Raw genomic sequence first — 21,456 nt, 5'->3', positions numbered from 1 at the left:
CAACTGTGACAGAATCCAGAGGTCCGGTGCTCTGTGGAACAGCCCCTAGGATTATCCCTTCAGTATGTTACCCCCCTGTGGGTCATTCTCAGAGGGTTAAACCCCTTGGCTTTACTGCCTCCTGGGACCAAACCTCTGAGCCTTCAGCACCCTGGTTTCACTCAGTGAGCTCCCCTCAGTGAATCCTTTTGAATTGGACTCCTGGAGAAGGCTTGCACATCCAAAGGGAGCAATGCACCCCTAAATTCCGTAATCAGGAGTGACTCTCAGACAGTGTTGTAAAAAACAGAAGGATTTATTAGATGTCTGGAACACAGTGTAGAAAGTCTGTGGTGAACATGAGAACAGAAGGTTACAGCAACGTCCTTCTGGGTCGGTCCTGAGCCGAGAGCTCTCTCTGACCCCCCCTTGAATACCAGTCCAGAAGAATGTGCTGCTTCCAGGCACGTTGTGTTCGTAACGGTCAGTACAATATTGAAAAACAGTGCAGGATCCATGTTTGTCACAGAGATGGTGCATGTGCGGGTTTGTGGGGCTTTTGAAAAGATGCATGAAACATTATGGGATGCAGATGATAATATGGGATGGAGAAAACTGCATCATGGGATGTTGAAACCATGTTCCTTGTCACCCCTGCATGACTTGTTTGCCCCCATGAGGCTTTTTAAACCCTTCCCAAAACACCCTGCACCAGATGGTGAGCTACCCACAGTGCACTGTTCTCTGCATCGATGGAAGTGCCGCTAATGAGGACTTGCACTGCTGACACAAGGAGTGTAGTGTGGATGTAGAAAAGTGATTTTAATTACTGCGGCAGCTGTATGTTGACATCTTTGGTCAACCTAATTTTGCAGTGTAGACATGCCTTGAGGTTTTTGAACCTTGATTTTCTGCTCTGAGATGTTTTAATCCCATAGTGCTCGTGGTATCTTGGAAACTTTGAAGGGCACAGCTGAAAATCTCTGGCTTCTCCACAAACAAGGCAGCATCCCCAACTTGGGTGGCAGGTATTGAAGGCTGGGGAAGGCTGAGGCTCCCCAAACAGCCTTGCGTGGCCCTGCTCACGCTCCGCCCTGGCCCCTTCCTGTTTCCTGGTGCTGTGATATGGGGGGCTTTTCCTGCCAGGGCCCTAGGCTGGGGCTAATGCGGGCTGGCTTGCACTCCAGGGATTGGTGGGGGGCGTGCCACCTGCTCAGTGCTCCGTGGCTGGAGGGGGCCATGCCGCCAGCCCTCCTGCCCAGCACTTGGGTGGGAGGAGGTGTCACCTGCTCACCCGCCTGGCACTCCAGGGCTGAGGGAGGGGGGTCACTCGGGTGGCCTGGGACTGGTGCCACATGGGGGCTCTGGGCTTTGGCGGGAGGGGTGGGGCCGGGGACTAACTTCCCCGAGCCCAGGGTTCAGAGGTGCTGACTTTCTAATTTCCCTGGGTGTGCCCCAGCCCTCCCTTCCCTCAAGGCTCCGCACCTGCTCCTTCCCACCCCTGCTCTGCCTCTTCCCACCCCATTCTGCCCCCTCTCCTGAGCATGCCCCACCCTCACTCCACCTCCTCCTGACCCCACTGCTTCCCCTCCCACCCCCAGCGCCTCCTGCAGGCTGCTAAACAGCTGATCATGGGTTGAAGGCGCTGCAGGGGAGGCAGAGGAGCTGATCTGCAGTGCTGTTGGTGGGTAATATTTTTTTCCGTGGATGCTCCAGCCCTGGAGCACCCACAGAGTCAGTGTCTATGCCGGGGTTCACCCACCGCCCATGATCCTAAGCATACTCTTAATTGGTAAACATTTCTTGACCAACCTTGATTCTAATGTGTAGAGCTGCCAAGTCCTTGTTTCCAATTTTTTTTTTTTAAGCAGAAAAGAGTTTTATTTGTGTAACGCTTACAAAGAATCACCAAAAAGGATAAAGCAATCAAAACAGGAATAAGTATTTAAAGATGAGGAAACTGAGGGACTGAGATGTGAAGTCACTTGAGCAAGGTCAGGCAGCAGCATGGTGGCAGAAGAAAGAATAGAACACAAATGTCCTGACTCTCAGTCTTGTGCTTTAACCAGAAGACCCTCCATCCTTTCTCTTCTCCATTTGTGGAATGAGGCCTGGAGTTTTATATTTGTTTGCAAAGATTCCATATGCTTCCAATTAGTTATGTGTTACCTACGTAGCCACCTTAAGATAATAAAATCATAGTACTTAAAATGAAGAGGTTAACATAGTCATGCAAAATCAGGTATGTATGACATTCGGTATAAGGTAATGCTCTGTGGTTTACATTTTATTTTCCATAGTAAAATGCCTTTTAAAATTGAAAAGTGGGGGATGCATCTGAGTAGCCCTAATTCTACCTTAATAATGTTTTTGGCTAGGAATTGTATTTGTTTATAAGTAGGCTTGGCAGAATTTGATTTTTATTTGTTATAATTTTGACAGACATAGTTTATTCTTAAGCAATTTTAGATGTTTATTAAAATTTTCAGTTGAAGGAAATTATGGGGGTGGGGTTGTCAGACAAATATTTAATGACAGACAAATATAAATAATACTTTATAACTTCTAAAACACAAATTGTCCAACTCACATATCAAAATATACCAAATATACTTAAGTAACATTTTCTTACTTTGCTGATCATCTGTAATCTTTGAAGATTAGTGCTAGAGATATTTTTCCATAGGTTTATGTGCCTTTGATGAACTTGACAGTCTCTAATAAAAATCAAATCCTGCCAACCCTATGCCTGAGCGTGATGTAGTGGCTCTACGCCCCCTTGAATTCAGGGGCAGTTTTGCTCCTGTACTCAACGCAACACAGCCTGTGTGACATCAGAGCTTTGACGCCAAATCTGCAACCTGCCCTGCCAAGGCTTTCGGGGAGCATTTCTGCGTCGCTGATTTGGGTTGCTGTTTTGCCAGGCGGGGGCCTGGTCAGAGGGGGCGGGGCCCGGGGTGAAGGGGGGCTCCCTCCCCCGGGAGCCGGGTGGGGTCGGGGCCGTGGCTCCAGCACGCGCTGCGCCTCAGCCGTTAGCAGGGAGGGCGAGCGAGTGATGCTTTTACCCGCCGGCCCCGCCCCGAGTCTCGCGGGAAGTGACGTCAGCGAGCTTGGGGAGAAGCCCTGGTTTCCGGGCTGGTGGGGGGTTGCTGCGGGCCCTGGCGTGGGATGGAGCGGCCCCCGGTGGGCGCGGCGCTGCGGGGGCAGCCCGGGGGCAGCTGCGGCCCTTGGGAAATGCGGGAGCGGCTGGGAACTGGCGGCTTCGGCAACGTCTGTCTGTACCAGCACCAGGTGCGGGGGAGCCTCCAATAGCCACCCGGGGTAACCGCCCTGCTCCCCGCGCGGGTGTCAGCCGAAGCCCCGGTAGCCCCCCCTTGGCCCTCGCGTGAGCCGCTGTCCCGACATTAGGGGCTTTGTCTTACAGAGGCAGCCTGTTGCCGCTCTCCAGGTTTTCACACTTACTATCTGGTCACCCCTCTTCCCCCCCTCCCCGCCCGGGTAATCTGCCCCTGGGTACTACTCCCCCCCGACCCCCCGGGCCAACCGAGTCCATAGCTACCCCTATCCCCGGTAGCCCCTGCCAACTACTGGGTAATCCCAACGGATCCCTGGGTAGTGCCCCCACCCCTGGGTAGTCCCTGCTGACCATCTAGTGCCCTCTCAGCCCCCCCCCCCAGCGTAACCCTTCCACCAAACCCACTGACCCCTGGATAACCCTTTCCCCACTGATAATTCCCTACCCCCATCAATTTCATTCTGGCATTTCGGTAACTCCATGTTGTTCTCTTCACTGCTTTCCCCAACACTCTCTGATCTCTGTGACTCCTGACCGCACTGACCACCCCCAAATACCTAATAACCCTCCCACCTCAGCTCCACATAGATGCCCCTGATAACCTAATGAACTGACCCCACCAACATCCCTTCATCCTGACCCACTCATTCCCCCCCTTGTTCTGGCCCTAGATTGATTTCCCCCCCCCCCCCACCCATTGATCCCCAGTATCATGCCCCTCTGCTACAACCATCCTACTCCACTGTGCTGAAACCTGGCTAATTCCCAGACTGATTGTTGTGCCATAGCACATTGATTGGTTGTTTTTGTTGTAGGATTTAGGTGATAAGATAGCTATTAAATCTTGTCGACTGGAACTAAGCATGAAAAACAAAGACCGGTGGTGCCATGAAATCCAAATCATGAAGAAGTAAGTATGCTCCATCATGATCTTTTCCCTCGCTTTTGGGAGCGGGTGTCCTCAAATCAATTGGGGAGCATTTGCATTTCAGACTCAGAAGTAGACCATAGACTTTTCTTTTGGTCTTAATCTTATCCTAAGGGGTGAGAGTGAGCATCTTTAGTCCACTGGAAAGAAAGCTGTAATTAAAAAAAAAAAAAAAATCAACTTTACACTGATACTGTAAAGGTAAAACGCTATAATTATGATAAATTAATAAGCTTCTCTTTTCACAGTCTTATAGTTTTATGGAAAAACTACCCTCTGCAGTGAGATGTCTTGTTTGCTCCTGGCCCAGACATGAACTTTGCATGTGACAGGATTTCATAGAATTCCAGTTGCCTGTTTTACGTTCACATTACTCGGTTTATCGAAGAGAAGGTTGAGAGGTGACTTGATCAATGCATTTAGGCACTGCTATGCAGAAAAGAGATCTGAGCAGTTTTTTTTTTTTTTTTTAAAAAACCTGGCTGACAAAGGGTCCAAGGGCTGGAAGCTGTAATTGGACAAATTCTATCCTGAAACAAGACATGGTTTCCTAGTATTGGAACAGCTTACCGGGGGGGAGTGGGGCACCTACCATTGCTTGGAGTCTTTAAAAATCTTTCTGTCATACTGACTGCCAGTTTTGGGGTCGGGCAGAGTGGTATGGGGTGTGGTTCACCTGCAGGGATCATCTGGGCACGACTCACCTAATCAATTTCCTGCCACTGCTGGGGCCTCCTGCATTTGTGGCACCTCAGTCGCTCCTGTCTTCTGTTTGTGGCACACAACAGTTTAGTTTAACCTCCAAGTTATTGGACTCAATATGGAGATAACTAGGTGAAATTTAGTGGTCTATAATTAAGGCTAAGATTATGTCATGGAGGTCACAGAGTCTGTAAAACTTTCTTGACATTTTCTGGTTCAGTCATGGGGCAGCAGGGGGCATAGTATGTTGAGAACTACTGGCTATGCTCTAGTGATCTAATATTAATGTATTTTCATCCTCCGTCTCAAACAAAATAGAAACTAAATTTTTATTTGAAGATGCCATAGATGCTCAGAAGCTGTAAATAAATGTTAACACCATTAGAAATTACATTTAAGGACAAGATTTTCTATAACTTGTAACATGGAAAGATGACTGACTTTCTTAAAAGGGTGGTGTGTTTTAGGGTAACTTGTAGTGGACAGACCCCTTAGCTGAGCTATTAGCTGCACTCCTGACAATTCAACATAAGGAAGTGCACAGGGCAGAGCTGGAGCTGCATTTGGCACATGAGTGCAACTCAGGGCTTTGCTATGTACACAGTACCCATCTTGAAAGCACCTGCACAAGTTCAGCAGCTGTTCTGCAAGTATGAAGCTATTATTAATGCATCTTGGGCACTTAACTCTCCTGTGTCCCCAGTACATTTGTGAGACATATATGAATCACAGTAAGCCAAAGGCATTCTAATAGTAACTGCTTATTTTAATTATTACTATATAGTGCTAGAAGTATGCATTTCACTTTTCACAAGTGAAGTGCCTGGCTCTTGGAGCTTCTAATATCAGTTGGATAGATACTCTATAATGAAAGGCTCAGGCTGGAGGGAGGGAGCAGAAGTATATGGGCCCAGATCCATGTTTGTGTCCAGTATATTCTGTTGTATAGACTTTCTGCTACTGCTCTGATTCGTGTCTTTGCTGCAATGGGTTTCATCCTGTTTTTCTCTGAATATTGCATGTGAGTGAAGTAGCATATATAACCGATGAACATAAAACTGAAAAAAAATGCACAAGTGTAAGTGATCACATAACTAGAGCTTGTTTTATAAAACAATATTAGGTTAACATAATCCCTGTCCACGGAATTTCCCTGTAAACCTGTATGGCTTTCTATGCTGATACAGCACTACCTTGTATTTCGATAATGGAGTCCAGAGCACTTTGGCCTGAATATGTGCCAAGAAATGACATCTGCCTCTAAAATTCAGCTACCTCTCGGATGGCATATGGCCTGCTGTTTAACAGTTCATTGCTGTGCTTTAGAATAGAACATGAAGTGAACATTACAATAGCCATTTAAAACTGCAGGGAGAATTTTAGATAAATTATAAGTACTACTATTGGTATTTGGTCAAAACACCAGGGTTCATACATGGCATAGACTTCCTAATAAACATGAAAAGTCAGAACTTCTGTTCTACATCTCATCAGAATCACCGTGCCTTCAGTAGCATAGTAACATTTAATACCGTACAGGTTCAGTCCTGACTCAGAGAAAGAGTGTCAGCTGCTGAATCCCTCTTTGCCTTGGTTTGCTTTGGTCTCCCATCAATGGACTAATTAGGCCCAGGCCTGCTTAGTTCAGTAAGAACAGAAGGGTGACATGCAATATCTGCCTGCACAGGCTGAAACACCACTCCTACATGTGAACAAAATCTCTCTTCTTACAAGAACTGCAGTAGTAGTTTAAAATTTTTGCTTTCAGCATTGTGTTCCTTTTGACAGGATTTCACCACTTGCCCAAAACATAGTACTTCGAAGGGTCACAGCAGATTCCATTACTTGACTCAGTTCACTCAGATTTGTCAGCTAACCGCTTCATTGGACAGCAGTACTGTGACGGTGAAATAGTCAGGAATGGATAAGGGCTACCGGTCTGTCACAGGACTGAGAAGGGGGTTCAATAAGGGGCTGTGTTCTCTTTGGGGGCAGGAGGCTCGGAAAGGCCAGAGTTGAGTTGGAGCATCACTTTATTTTTGTATACTTCATAAATTTGTGTTGAACAAAATGTTGAGACCATGGGGCGCAAGCCTGAAACAGACTTGGGCATGGCACTGGTTCTCTCCTGGGCGCTGGTCAGAGCACTCACCTGATTACAGATACCCTGTGCATTCACTGTCCATGGGCTCATTCTCCAAAATCCTTAACTGAGTTTAGAGGTCAGGCCGGGCCAGTGCTTTTGCCCACATAAAGGCACTAGAGGCTGGGTTAAAGTGAGGAAGGAGAAGTAGAAGTGGAAGAAAGGAGAAAGGGAAGAAACAGTGGTAGGGAGAGACAGGGAAAGAAGAGGGACAACACTGACCGTAAAAATGGATGACAAGGTAACCACCATATAAAAGCAAAATTTCATAGAGCGAGAAACAGCCTTTTGAGAAGGAACTAGCTGAAAACTGAAAAGGGCAAAAATTGTAGAAAAAGCCAGTCTGAGGGGCAATTATGATTGAAAGGTAGATGATGTGAGTGAGGCTGCAAAATCTAGAAGGGAAGTAGAGACTAGGAAATAAAATATTACTAGACGAGTTAACAAAAAAAAAAGATGGAAATGTTTAGAGTGTTATGGAGAGTTTGCTTTATGCAACGTATTGAATCTCTTAGTTGACACTGAGTTGGCTGTGTGTTTCCATCAGAAGTACAATCTCAATATTCCCAACTTTGGCTCTTTGGATCCTCTGTGTTCCCCTCATGTTGTTTTGAGAGGTTGACAGGTGTATTTTCAGACATGACCAGGAAATAGATATTAAATGGCTCCCCCTTTCCTTATGTACACATCTTCTACCTATGTAGGTATTCACATAGAAAAGTATCTGAGGGCATCACAGACCTTAACAAATGTATCTTCCCAACACTGCTGGGAGGTAAGGAGGTATCATCCCTCTTGTACAGATTCAGAAATTGAAGTGCAGATTAAGTGACATTGCCCATCGTCACACAGGGACTTGAATCCAAATCTCTTGAGTCCCAATCCAGTCCTTAACCATAAGACTAACTTTCCACTCATCACTGATCTGCTTGTTCTTAGAAAGTATGAACTTTGTTTATTGTCCTTGGGTAACACTGGGATAACTTGATGACAATTACTTGCTGGCCATCGCACTTTTAACATTAAATGTTTTTGGGAAAGAAATCTTATTGTGCACATATTTGAAACACATTTTGCTTCTGTTGCTTGATCTTCTGCTGAAATATGTGTCAAGATTTTCATCACACTTTCCATTTGTTTAGGTTAAACAACCCCTATGTAGTAAAGGCCTGTGATGTTCCAGAGGAGATGAACTTCCTAGTTAATGATGTCCCTCTTCTTGCAATGGAGTACTGTTCAGGAGGTGATCTCAGAAAGGTAAAACCTGCTTGTTTGAAATTATAGCTGAATAAGTGATTTCAAAGTTGACTGTGCGACTAAGTGGATTGGGATTTTTGCACCTGTGTAACAAATGCAAGTGCAAATCCACAGGTGCACCCACACCAGTGTAAGAAGGGGTTTGCACCAGAGTATCTTACAGTGGTGAGTAGTACAAGTGCAATCCCCTTTTTACACTTCCGTCATAGGAACTAAATCAGTGTGGTACAAATTCTAGTCGTTAAATCAAGCTCTTATTTAACCAGCAGTGTGTTTGATACAGATACATAATAGAGAAGTTATTCTGGAGTATGTAAAAGTATGAAAGATGTCACACTAAATTGTCGATTTATTTAGATTCTCACATGGCTTCCATCAGTGTAGAATCTTCCTGGGCTGAAGCTACCAAAATGCTAATATTCCCTATTGATTTCGGAACGTGTTTAGGCCATTGCATGGGCGACTTTCATTTAGGAAGACACTAGACAGCACCTTGGAAGAAATGCTTAATGGTGTATTCACCAGCACCTTTCAGTAGTTTTAATAGAGGGCAGTGATATAGACCAGCACACTTTGTACTCCCTTCCCTTGCAGTGGGAATTGGGAATGACACACTTTCATTTGTAGACTAAGAAACAAAGGTAACTAAATGAGGGATTGGACAAGAATTTGATCTTGTATCTAAAATGATGAGGAAGGCTCTTGACTACAGTGTAAATAGCAGACAAGTCAGATGTGCCACAGACTAAGGACTGGGAGAGAGGCAAATGGGCTTTAACAATGAGAGACTTTGAATTCTGTTTAATCAGTAACTAACTTCTATCCTATTATATCCATGATTTTTTCCATTTCACTTTCATCTTCTCTTTGTTTTCTATGTTAAATACTTCTGGCTTTATTTGAAGCAATTGGAGCAATCCCTGATTGGATATTCTCAGGAGGAGGAAACTGAAAGTCTGAACCCGGAGGGGACAGGTTAGGGATATACAGAGATACTGAACTGATAATATGGATAGCAGCGCCCCACTCAGAGGTTCTGCCTTCGGTGAATAGGAGCATGGGGAAACCTGAAGGACTAGGAGGAGGGCCAGGCTCAGCCGACCTTGGTAACATCAAATCTCATTTCAGTGTACCATTTGTTAGGTTTTTCAGACCTTGAAAGCTGTGTTGGTGCCTGTGGCTGTTCTGGAAGGGAAATGCTCTAGTCCAAATGATCACCTCTAATGCTTCACACCTAAAGAGGGAGAAGCACTACAGCATATTTTTAATCATCTGTGATCTCATTTTCATCTCTTTTCTGCACTTGTGTGGTGACATCTTTATTTTGCACTGATGTCAATATCTAGTTAAAGTTCTGTAACAGCACCAAGGCTGGAAAATAGTCTGATACTAAATTGTGGTCTTTATCAGTTACTGGTCATCTTGATCTGTGGGGAGTGTTGTCTGAAGAGAAATGAGCCTGATTCTGCCAATGACTCCTTCTCTGTCCTTAGGCATGCTGTGTATGCCCTGTCTACACTAGTAGATCACTAATGGCACCAACTTCTAAAAACATGATCACCCTAGCATGTATTTAAGATGCTTTGTTTGGTGATAGGAGACCCAGGACAGAGGATGGAGTCACTAAAGCCAAGGGAGGACAAGATTTCAAGGGTAGGAGCATGGTTGTCAAAGTTAGCTGATAAGTTGAGGAGCATGAGGCTGGAGGACAGGCCTTCATGTTTGGGCAGAAAGAGATCATTTTAGACTCTGACAACACTTTCAGGGAGCATAGAGGGTGGAAGGTGGATGGAGCTGGAGGAAAGAAACTCCAGGGGTGGTTACAGTGATTGAATGAGAGTTTTGGAAAGAAGAGATTGGGTGTGAGATGGGGGTCTGGGTGAGTGTTCTGTAATCAGGGGACAAAAGCCTTTTCCCCTGGGTGGAGAACACATGATGAAAGTTAGAAGTTGAGAAGAATGAGGGAGGGGGGGAGCCTCTGGGTGACATCGGAAAGCAGGTGAGAACTCTGTAAGTGATAGGAAGAGGTCATGTTGGATGTTATGTTTTTTTCCTTGAAGAAATCCTGAGTAGAGGTAGGATTTGAGGGGATCAAAGATGGGGGGGGGGGGAATTGTCTGAGTTGTGCATGTGGCATTCAGTGAGAGGGGAGAAGTAGAACTACTTAGCTGAGACAACGGAGTGAATATGTAGCGGAGAAAGCTTGCATCGTTGTGAGACTGCTGAGATGTGAGAACAAGGGTGGTGAAAAGCAGAAGAGAGATAATAGATGTTGATGAATTGGTGGTTCCCGAAGTGGTGTGGGCAGTGCTGAGGAGAAGAGGTAATGGTAAGAGGGAGGAATTCAGTGATGGAAAGGTCAGAGAGAGTAGTATTTGGTGAAGACCAGATCAGGTGAATGAAGGAGCTAATCAAATGAAGAGATGAAGGCAGGAAGGTGGGCAGCTACCTAGGGATCATTTGGGACATCAGTTTGGAGGCTGAAGTAGCCAAAATGAAAGTGAGGGATTGTGAAGCATGGGAGCCAAGAGTCAGTCATTGAGGATGGTCAGTGAGATGGAATAAGGTGGGCCATAGATTACAGCAACATGGAGTAGAAGAAAGAGGAGGGTAGTCCAAAAGATGAGTGAAAAGAAGAAGCAGGAAGGCATTGGAAGTGATAGAAATAAGAGAGGGGAGCCAAATACCCCAACTATGACCTGTGCAGGACAATTTTGTGCAAGGAGAGTTGATGAGGAGTGATTGCAATAGGAAAGTTGCAACAGAGGCAGTATGAGGGGGAGAGAAGGGCCAGGGAGAGTCCAAGTCTCAGTGAGAGCTGGGAGATCGTGAAGTTGTGGTTGGAAGAAGTTTTCTTTTGGATGGACTTGGCATTTTAGTGGGGACAGGAGGAAGGAAACAGTTGAGGTTAAAGGAAGCAAAGTGTTAGCGAGGGAGGATTGGAATGGGACAAGTGATTATGGAAGTGAGGAAGGCAGAAGAGGTATGTGGATTTGTGGGAGTGAGAGAGGTAGAGCAAGGACAGGAGGAAGAGATGCAAATGTACAGATGATGGTGGGGAGTGTGTGTGGTGTTAGGATGAAAGGATACAGGGGTGGGGGAATAGAGGAGCAGATGAAGATCGCACATGTAAGAGGGTAGCAAATGGTTAGCAGAGCCAGCCATGCTGGGGGCAATCCAATGGACAGTTGGTTAATAAGGCAAGTGCTTAGCTTTCAAGTAGATTGAAAAATCGAAGAATGAGAGACAGAGTGCTTAAATCCCAAATAAATATTCAGTGATGAAGAGGGATTAAATGATAGATAACACACAGCTAGCTAGGCCTTATGATGAAATACCAATCACTTGATCTGCCTGGCTAAATATATGATTAGTAGGTGAACAGAAATTAGGCGAAGTGACATAAAAGTACTCACTGACTGCTCAATGGTTCAGAATGCCAGCTGGCATATAATGAACTCAGTTGATCTGGTAAGGGCAGTAACTTGCAGGCCGGCATTGGGTGGATCAACATTAGAGGGTTATGCAGTCATTGCAGAAGAGAGCACACCTCTTTCTGATACATTCCAGGCATCAGCATGACTGAAGGGCAGGCTCTCTACACTGCTCAGGTGGTGCAAAGGGAATGGAGACTAATTGCAATGCCCTAGTCAGGGATGCCCTAGTATTCGGGAGGGGGAGTCTCCAGCAGGTGCAGAGCCCATGTAGCTGGCTTGTGTGCCTTCCTACCCATTGCTCCTTGTGCTGGTGTGTGTGGCTAAGGTGCCATGCAATTCCTGCTGATGGATGGTCCATTAAGGTCCATAGCCAACTTGTTCAGATTAAAGCAGCTGTCACTCTGGGTCAAGCAGAGAACAGGGAGCTGTAACTGGTTCCCTGACTGCCCCTTCACCCCCTTAGACATAGCAAAAATCTGGCCCCGTGTGTTTCCTTCCTGTTCTTTTCATGGAGTACTAACCTAGGGACTACAGGGCATCATGCTCCGTGTGTGTGTGTGTATGCATGCATGCATGCATATACATGTGCTCCTTTCTGTTTCTTCTTGTCACTTGGCCTTATTTTCCTTGGCTCCTCAGAAATGGTTTAGACCGGGGTCTCAAACTCAATTTACCTTAGGGCCAGTGCCAGTCCTCAAACCCCCCCAGCGGGCCAATAATGTCACTGAAGATGGTGTTCACGCCACCTCCCCAGCCCGTTTCCCACCCTTTTCCCTTGCTCCCTTGGCCTCATGCTGCCCCAAATGACTCTGCCTGGCAACTAATGATGCTGCCTCCATGGCTGACTCTGCCCAGCGACTAGTGGTGGTATCTCTGTCCCTCTCCCCCAGCCAATGGGTGCTACAGGGGGCGGCGCCTGCAGTAGACAGCATGGCTGCATGGATCTCTCCTCCACCGGCAACAGCAGGGATATGGAACCGCTTGCAGGGAGACGAGCTGCCCGAGGTGAATTACACGTTGCCGAGTGCAACCCCTGGGAGGGTCCCAGGAGCAGCAGGATGGAGCAACGTTGTGGGGAGAGGCACGTGAATCTCTCCTGCCAGCTCCCCTCCTGACCCTCCCACCCACTTTCGGCTGGCAGCCTTGAGGGCTGGATGAAAGAACTTTATTAACTGTTTCCGCGGGCCGCAGTGGGGAGGTTCTTGGGCTGCAGATGGCCCGTGGACAGGGACTTTGAGACCCCTAGTTTAGATTATTTGTTTAGCGCAGTTGATCCTCCAAGCAGTGATCTTGCTCCTGAGACTTGGGCCAGTCATAAATTTCATTTGTTTGCTTTCATATAATGTTTTGAATTTGTCAAGTTTTTGGGGAATGTGCAGACTCTCTGGGGGCCATGATCTCGCCGTAATGGCTGTCAGTTTTGAATCTGTCATTGCCTGGCCTCTAAACAGCCTACAAGACTGTGTTATATGTAACTACAACAACCTTCACACACTTGGAATCTTCTTTTCAAACCAGTTTCTTGCTCATATATACTTTTGTCTTTCTGTACCTTTTATTCTTTTTCACAAGACCAATTAATTTTGTAGCCCATTTTAATTAAGTGTGAATTTAATTGTTTTCTCATGTTGTAGTGATTGAGGACAGAAGATCTTAACAAATAATTCTTGCATTGCCGACTTAGACTTATTTTTCTTTTCTGTAGTTGTTAAACAAACCAGAAAATTGCTGTGGACTTAAGGAAAGTCAAATACTTTCTCTGCTTTGCGACATTGGTACGTAATCTGCTGCCTTTCTTGCCTTTTCAAGTTCGCTATATGTAACTGTTTTGATGTTTCAACAAAACCCTGCAAAAGCAAGTTGTCAAAACAAAGCAGGTATCTCTAGTAGTGGAAGGCTCTTTTGTCCTGCTTACTGGGATAATTTGTGACACGTAGGGCTTGTCTGGAGGTTTAAATCTGCCTTAACTTCAGGTTAGTCTGGGTGAAAATGCCCACATACACAGTGTGCAGTTAATTACAGCACATTAAGACTAAGTCCACACTACAGGCCTTACAGCAGTGCACTACAGTAAGGTCTCCTGCGTAGCTGCTCTATGCCAGTGGGGGAGAGCTCTCCTGCCAGCATAATTAAAATCACTCCCAATGAGTGGTGGTAGCTAAATTGGCAGGAGAGCATCTCCTGCTGACATAGCGTGGTCCACACTGGCACTGTGTGAAGCAGCTCTTATAATATCAGATGCTCAGTGTCATCCTCTTGTTCCTCGTCCTGCTTTCTCCGCTACTGCTGAGGGAAGAGCTGCATCTGCAGCCACATCTCTGCTTGGTGATGTGGTGGGTGAAGTCCAAAACCAAAGCCACCTGGTTTTGAGTGCTGAAATAAAGCCCACTCCAAGGAGTGTCTGCATATTCACAGTTGTCAGCATAAGGTCCATGCTGGCCAACAGCAATTCAAAAATGGTGCTAGCTACCCAGAAAGGAAGCAAGGGATTGAGAGTGTAGAACCATAGGATTTAAAAAAAAAATAAAATTTGAACTTGCCTGGCTTCTGCTATGCATCCCACAATGCATCCTGCAATATGCAGAATGAGAAAAATTCAGAATGCACCCAGTTCAGCAGCAAAGAACCATGGGATTCCCTCCGAGAATGCCATGCACTTAATATGCAATAAACCTCGCCGTTTGTTGTGAATTGAAAGAGGGCACAGCCATCCTGGATGCATGCTATTAGCGTGGCTTACAAATTGCATGCTAACTCAATGTGGATTAACCCCTCACCATGGTGTAGTCAAGCTCCTAGAGTTGTGTTTCCTGAGAAATTGATGAATTTGTATTGTCTATATTTATCATTCAACCCAAGATGCTTTAAAGAGCATACCTGCTAAGCATATTTTACTAATAGTAAAGAGTTTGTGAACACATAATGTATATACATGATTCTCTTCTTCTTGGGACTACAGGGTGAGTCAAATCTACCAAAAGAAATCTGTTTGCTTTTGCAGGGAAGAAGTGTTGTTCTTTGAGTGTTTGCACAGATCTGTTCCACTTTAGGTGTGTGTGTTTGCCTTATGAACTGCTTTTAGAGAATATTTTTCCCTCAGCTGTACCTATGGGGGCAGCTTGAGCCCCCTCCTATCTGATGCCACTGTGGGGTGGTATAAGAGGGCGGAGCCACCTCTGGACCCCTTTCAGTTCCTTCATGCTGCCCGTGACAGTTGTCACAGCAACCTTCAATTTATTATAAGTGCTACCTTCAATTCTTTGTCTATATACCCTCTTATTGTTAGGAGTAAGTTCGTTTAGCTAGTTATTAGGGCTGTCAAGCGATTAAAAAAAATTAATCATGATTAATTGCATAATTGCACTGTTAAACAATAAATACCATTTATGTAAATATTTTTGGATGTTTTCTACATAATCAAATGTATTGATTTCAATTACAACACAGAATATAAAGTATACAGTGCTCACTTTTACTTTAGATTACAAATATTTGCACTGTAAAAAATAAGAAATAGTATTTCAATTCACCTAATACAAGTACTGTAGTGCAATCTCTGTCATGAAAGTTGAACTTACAAATGTAGAATTATGTACAAAAAAATAAGTTGTTTTTGAATGCAATGTAAAACTTTAGAGCCTACAAGTCCACTCAGTCCTACTACTTGTTCAGCCAATTGCTCAGACAGATAAGTTTGTTTACGTTTGCAGGAGATAATGCTGCCCACTTCTTGTTTACAATGTCACCTGAAAGTGAGGTGTCGCTTGGCTCTCCTATGGCTCTCTTGTAGACAGCATTGCAAGATATTCACATGCCAGATGTGCTAAACATTCGTATGCACCTTCATGCTTCGGTCACCAATCCAGAGGACAAGCTTCCATGCTGATGACACTATTTAAAAAAAATGCATCAATTAAATTTGTGACTGAACTCCTTGTATGTCTTCTGCTCTTGTTTTACCCGCATTCTGCCATATATTTCATATTATAGCATCTCGGATGATGACCCAGCATTTGTTCCTTTTAAGAACTTTCACTGCAGATTTGACAAAACACAAAGAACGTACCAATGTGAGATTTCTAAAAATAGCTACAGCACTCGACCCAAGGTTTAAGAATCTGAAATGTTAAGAGTAACACTCTGATGCGGAAACTACAGAACCAGAACCACCAAAAAAGAAAATCAACTTTCTGCTGATGGCATCTGAGCCAGATGATGATAATGAACACGTGTTGGTCTGTACTGCTTTGGATCATTATTGAGCAGAACCAGTCATCAGCATGGACACGTCCTCTGGAATGGTGATTGAAGTATGAAGGGACATATGAATCTATAGCGCATCTGGCATGTAAATATCGTGCAACACCAGCTACAACACCATGCGAACGCCTATTCTCACTTTCAGGTGACATTGTAAACAAGAAGCGGGCAGCATTATCTCCTGCAAATGTAAACGAACTTGTTTGTCTGAGCGATTGGCTGAAAAAGAAGTAGGACTGAGTGGACTTGTAGGCTCTAAAGTTTTACATTGTTTTGTTTTTGAGTGCAGTTATGGAACAAAATACCTTTGTAAATTGCACTTTCAGGATAGAGATTGCACAACAGTACTTGTAGATGTGAATTACAAAATACTATTTTGTTCATCTTTACAGTGCAAATGTTTGTAATAAAAATATGAAGTGAGTACTGTACACTGTATTCTGTATTGTAATTGAAATCAATATATTCAAAAATGTAGAAAAACATCCAAAAATATTTAATAAATTTCAGTCGGTATTCTAATGTTTAACAGTGCAATTAAAACTGTTAATAATGATCAGTCACCGTTAACTCATGCGATTAACTAAACAAAATTTAATCGACAGCCCTACTAGTTATACTGGTAGTCCTAAGACTAGACTAAGTTTGTTTTCAGATAACTGGCTTTTGGTACCAGAACGATGCTGTGCTCACTGGGATTTAAATCCTGCCACAGTTGCACTAAACCCATGCCAGTTAGTGATCCCCATCCAACCTGTTTAATGTGACATTGGGTGAATCCCGTATCAGTGACAAACACATCTCCAAGAGGTTTAAGCTCCTCCGAGTGGTGGACATCTTCGTATCAGCAGCCCCTGCCAGGGTGGTCCTGCCAATTGGTGAAGCCATTATGGAGCCAGTCAAAGTGTTATGACACCATTCTCCTTACCCCACACAGCAAAGGGTGCTGAAAGGAAATACTACATCCCCTCTAAGGATTATAAATACTTGTATTCCCATCCTCCCCTGGGTTCCTTGTTGGTGACAGCTGCTAATAAATGGGAGAGGCGTGTACCTAGTGTCAATACTGACAGGCAAAAAGATGCAAAGGAACTGGACTTGTTTGGATGCAAACTTTATTCCACAGGGAGTCTTCAGCTCAAGAATCAAATCAACAAGCACTTCTGAGCTGCTCTGACTCCACCCTCTAGGAAAACAACATCTTTAAATTTTATAATCTGCCAAAGCACTGTAAGCAGGAGTTTGCAGTAATAGTAGATGATGGCAAGTTGATTGCCAGAACTGTTCTCCAGGACATCGTGTGCAGTGCAGATGTGGTGGTTCGAAACATGGTATCAGCTGTTACAGTGAGAAGAAGTTCGTGGTTACAGTCATCCAGGATTTCGCCAGAAGTCCAGTAAACCATCATGGACCTCCCTTTCAAAGGTCCCTGTTTATGTTCAGATAAGATGGACGATGGGCTCTGTAGCTTAAAGGATTCCAGTGATCTGTATTCTGGTGAAACAGAGGAAACATTTTGGTCATCAACAGCCATACAGACTCCAGGGTTTTCCTCCTCTGTCTCAAGATTCGCCAAGGAGAAAGGGCAGGAGTTATACAGGGCAGTCTCTACCATCCTCCTCTTCAGCATTAGTGGGCTCATGCTTTCCAGTTGCTGCATTCCAACAGGCATTTTGACGCGTTTGTTGAGGACAGTACACCAGTGTCTGTAGTTCCCTTTATTTCCTGCCCTTTGTTTTTCAACTGATTATCCCACTTTCTAAGACTGTGGGTCCAAATAACCTCAGATCAGTGGGTCTTAAGCATGGTAGAACTGGAATATTCCCTCAGGTTCATTTATACACCCCCTCCCTCCCCTCCTTCAGTGACTGCTCTGACAAGATCATCCGTCATTAGGAGATCTGGTTGCTTTTTCAATTGGGGCCACAGAAGAAGTTCAATTAGGCCTCAGAGGGGAAGGCTTTTATTTCTGATCCCCAAAGCCAAAGAAGTTCTCAGGCCTATTGTAGATCTAAGAGAGTTAAACAAATTCCTGAAGAAAATAAAGTTGCTCATGGTTAGTGGTTACCATAGCCTTGATTATTCCTTCCTGGAACATGGGGACTGATACACTTAAAGAATGCTTGCTTCCATGTTGTGATTTGACACTGCCATTGGAAGTTTCTCAGATTTGTGGTAAATGGGTCCCACTGTCAGTTCAGTGCTCTAGTTTGGTCTCTCAGCCACTCCTCAGATATTCAAAGTGCATGGTGGTAGTGGGAACTCATCTGCATAAATCAGGAGTCCATGTGTTCCCATACCTAGGGTACTATGAAATCTGTGTTCATGGATAGAATCATGGAATCAGAACGTTAATGCAGAATTCTGCTCTCCCCAGCATTGAGACCACAGCGGCAGGCAAGGTGGGCTGCATGGTTGAGCTACTATGCAGCTACACTTGAGTCAAGCTGCTCTGGATCGGGAGCCTCCTGTTTTGTGTTGAGCAGAGCCTGAGGGGTGGGGGCTGAAGTTGGGGTGTCCCCTTCCCCTTGCTGGTCTCCATTGGGGTGGGGGTCAGGGGCGATCCTGTCTGTGTACCAGCCTTTGTCTCAGGAGTCAGAGTAGCAGCCGTGTTAGGCTGTATTCGCAAAAAGAAAAGGAGTACTTGTGGCACCTTAGGGACTAACAAATTTATTTGAGCATAAGCTTTCGTGAGCTACAGCTTACTTCATCAGATGCATGTTTCAAGAGTGGTTGCTGCCACCTGCTGTTTGAACAAGTATTTAGGCACTGAGTGCTCTGCTTAAAGAAAGAGCATACATGCACCTGCCCCCCCATGCGTGCCCACACGCTTCTGTGGACTTTTTGTATTACTGTTTAGCGACATCTGTTTGGTCACCTGAGCAAGTGCTACTTTAAAAAGTGATTTAAAATGTGTGAATTTTCACATGTACTGTATATCTGCAGCATGTTTTCCTTAAATTGTAGGATTTTTTTTTTGTAAAATATGTTTTCCCATTGCAATCCAATTCTGAACATTTTAATGCATTTATAGAAAGGCTACTTAATTGTCAGTGTATCAAAGAATTTTGATTTAAAAAATCCATAGATCTTTTAAAAATGGGAATAAATCTGAAAATCCATAATAAAACATTTCATAGGGCCCTATGTACCTGGATAACTGGTTGAGGCTCAGGTGTTATACAGCATCTTCACTATCGTATCAATGTTCGATGCACTGGGGCTCCTGGTGAATGGAACAGATCAGTTCTACTACCTGTACCCCAAGATAGTTTATTGGTGTGGTCTCAGATTCCACAAAGGCCAAGGTTTTACCACCTCAATCCAGGTTTGAGATGCTACAGGATCTGGTGCTATGTCTGAAATCATATCCTCTCACCATGGCACACAACTGCCTCCTGTGTACCTGTGTGGTTCAACACACCAGGCTACACCTCAGAAAGCTTCAGCCATGGCTAGCATCTGTGTATACCCCAAATCAAGAACATGTGGAAAAGATGGTTCAGGTGCTAATATCAATTTTGTAGTCCCTGGATTGGAGGATAGACCGTCTGAAACTCTGTGTGGATCCCCTTTGCCCCCCCGCGACCAACCCTAACTTTAGTCACACACACTTCAGACCTGGTCTAGGGCAGCAAGAATGCCTGATGTGTGTTCCTGCTCCTGGTGGCCAGCATCTTCTCATTACTCCTCCTGCTGAGTTGGACTGGGGTCTAGAGTCACAGCAATGGTATCTTTGCTATACTGCCTTTTCAGATGCCTGCTCTTGGCTTCCATTGCTCTGCCAGCAGTACTGCTAGGAGAGAATAAAAAGCACCAACTCTATCTCGAGTCAGCACAGCTCTCTGTCTAGGGAGATAGTGTTGGTCTTGGCTGGTGAAAATGTCTTCTCTACACCCAGGTGGGTGTATCTGCAGGAGGAGCTCCTGGAGAATGGCCTAATGAAGTCATTCCAAGGAAATGTCCAGCCAGATACACTTTTAAATGGCCATATGCATGTTAACAACACTGAATTGTATTGTTCAATAAACAATTGAACACTGGAAAGTGGAAACTTACAAGTAATGTTGCAAAACAAGTCTTAACTCAGTCTTGTATACCTGCCTGCCTTCGACTTTTAGGAAAGGCCCTATGTACTCTGTGGGGAGCTGCATCTAAATTCTTTGGCCTGGCCTATAGGGTCAGAGATTTCCCCAGTGGCTGGCTGGAAATTCTGTTGCCTGGCCCCGAGGGCTTGTGGTGCTCCACTCTAGCTGGCTGGAAATTCTGTTGCCTGGCCCCGAGGGCCTGTGGTGCTCCACTCTAGCTGGCTGGAAATTCTGTTGCCTGGCCCCGAGGGCCTGTGGTGCTCCACTCTAGCTGGCTGGAAATTCTGTGGTGCCTTCAGGTAAACTCTGACTTTAAATTAAATTACATACTAATACTAATAATACGGTATCCCTCATGTGTGTTCCTGACATAACATTCAACTTATTTTACTGTGCCTCTACATTGCCAGTCCTCCATTTCCTGCAGATTTTTGTATTGACTGTGGATAAGTGCATTTTTGAAGCTGTAAATTACGGATTGAAGATTTTTAGCAGCTGGTATGGAAGAGGTGGGGCTTCTGGTTCCTGGCTCATGTGGGGAAGGCATTTTGGAATTGTGAGCTAAGCACATTAGTTAGATATTTCTGAAAAAATGATCTATAATGAAATACATTGTAGCAGGGTTGAAGACTCACCAGTGCAGCACCTCCTGCTGGTAGTCTTGGGAATTAGCTCTTGTCCAGCCCAGAGCGCCCTCTGCAGGCCCATGGCTCACCTGCCTCAGGCCCCTGTGTCCTTCCCGGACCCCGCTGGCCCTTTACCTCAGGGTTCTATCTCCAGCAGTAATCCATAGTCTGGATCTCCCCTCCCAGGGGAACCCCCAACCCATTATCCCCACCTTGTCTCAGTGGCTACTGCCAGTCATCATCTAGCTCCCACTCACTGGGGCAGACTGCAGTCTGTAATGGCCACTCATCATTGGCAATGGGGTCTGGACCAGCTGTTTCTGCCTAACCCCGGACTGTACCTCTGCAGCCCCAGTACCTTCTTTAGGCCTTGCACAAGGCCTGCAGCCTGGGGAGTTACCAGGCTGGAGCTCCCCAATTCCTCTTGCCTTTCCCCAGCACTACTCTACTTCAGGTACCTTCTTTCTCCAGAGCTAGAGAGAGACTGACTCTGCTCCTGGCTCACAGCCCTTTTATAGGGCCAGCTGTGGCCTGATTGCGGCGTGGCCCTAGCTGTGGCTGCTTCCCCAATCAGCCTAGCCTTTCACAGGAGCGGGGTAACTCCCCTGCTACATACATAACAATGTTCATGGTTATTATTCATTGTTATGTTTCAGAGTTAACATATGGTCCAGATTTAATGGTTTGTAGTGTGCTAAAATTAAAAAGTTGCACTATTGCTACTTATTGCCACATCATTAA

General features: G+C 45.1%; 1 protein-coding gene across 1 annotated transcript in view; it reads left to right on the top strand.

Annotated features, from left to right (window-relative positions):
• Positions 1–3,089: 3,089 nt before the first annotated feature.
• The window catches only part of CHUK (component of inhibitor of nuclear factor kappa B kinase complex), a 79,501-nt gene continuing 61,134 nt past the window's right edge, over positions 3,090–21,456 (top strand). Inside the window, exons 1-4 of the mRNA XM_077823433.1 lie at positions 3,090–3,270; positions 4,090–4,184; positions 8,190–8,304; positions 13,447–13,516. Of these exons, the coding sequence (XP_077679559.1) occupies positions 3,148–3,270; positions 4,090–4,184; positions 8,190–8,304; positions 13,447–13,516 (403 nt within the window). The 5' untranslated portion in view covers positions 3,090–3,147. The remainder of the gene's footprint in view (positions 3,271–4,089; positions 4,185–8,189; positions 8,305–13,446; positions 13,517–21,456) is intronic.

Source organism: Eretmochelys imbricata, chromosome 7 (genome assembly GCF_965152235.1).
Source record: "Eretmochelys imbricata isolate rEreImb1 chromosome 7, rEreImb1.hap1, whole genome shotgun sequence".
Taxonomy (NCBI): domain Eukaryota; kingdom Metazoa; phylum Chordata; order Testudines; family Cheloniidae; genus Eretmochelys; species Eretmochelys imbricata.
This window is presented reverse-complemented; position numbering and strand designations above follow the sequence as displayed.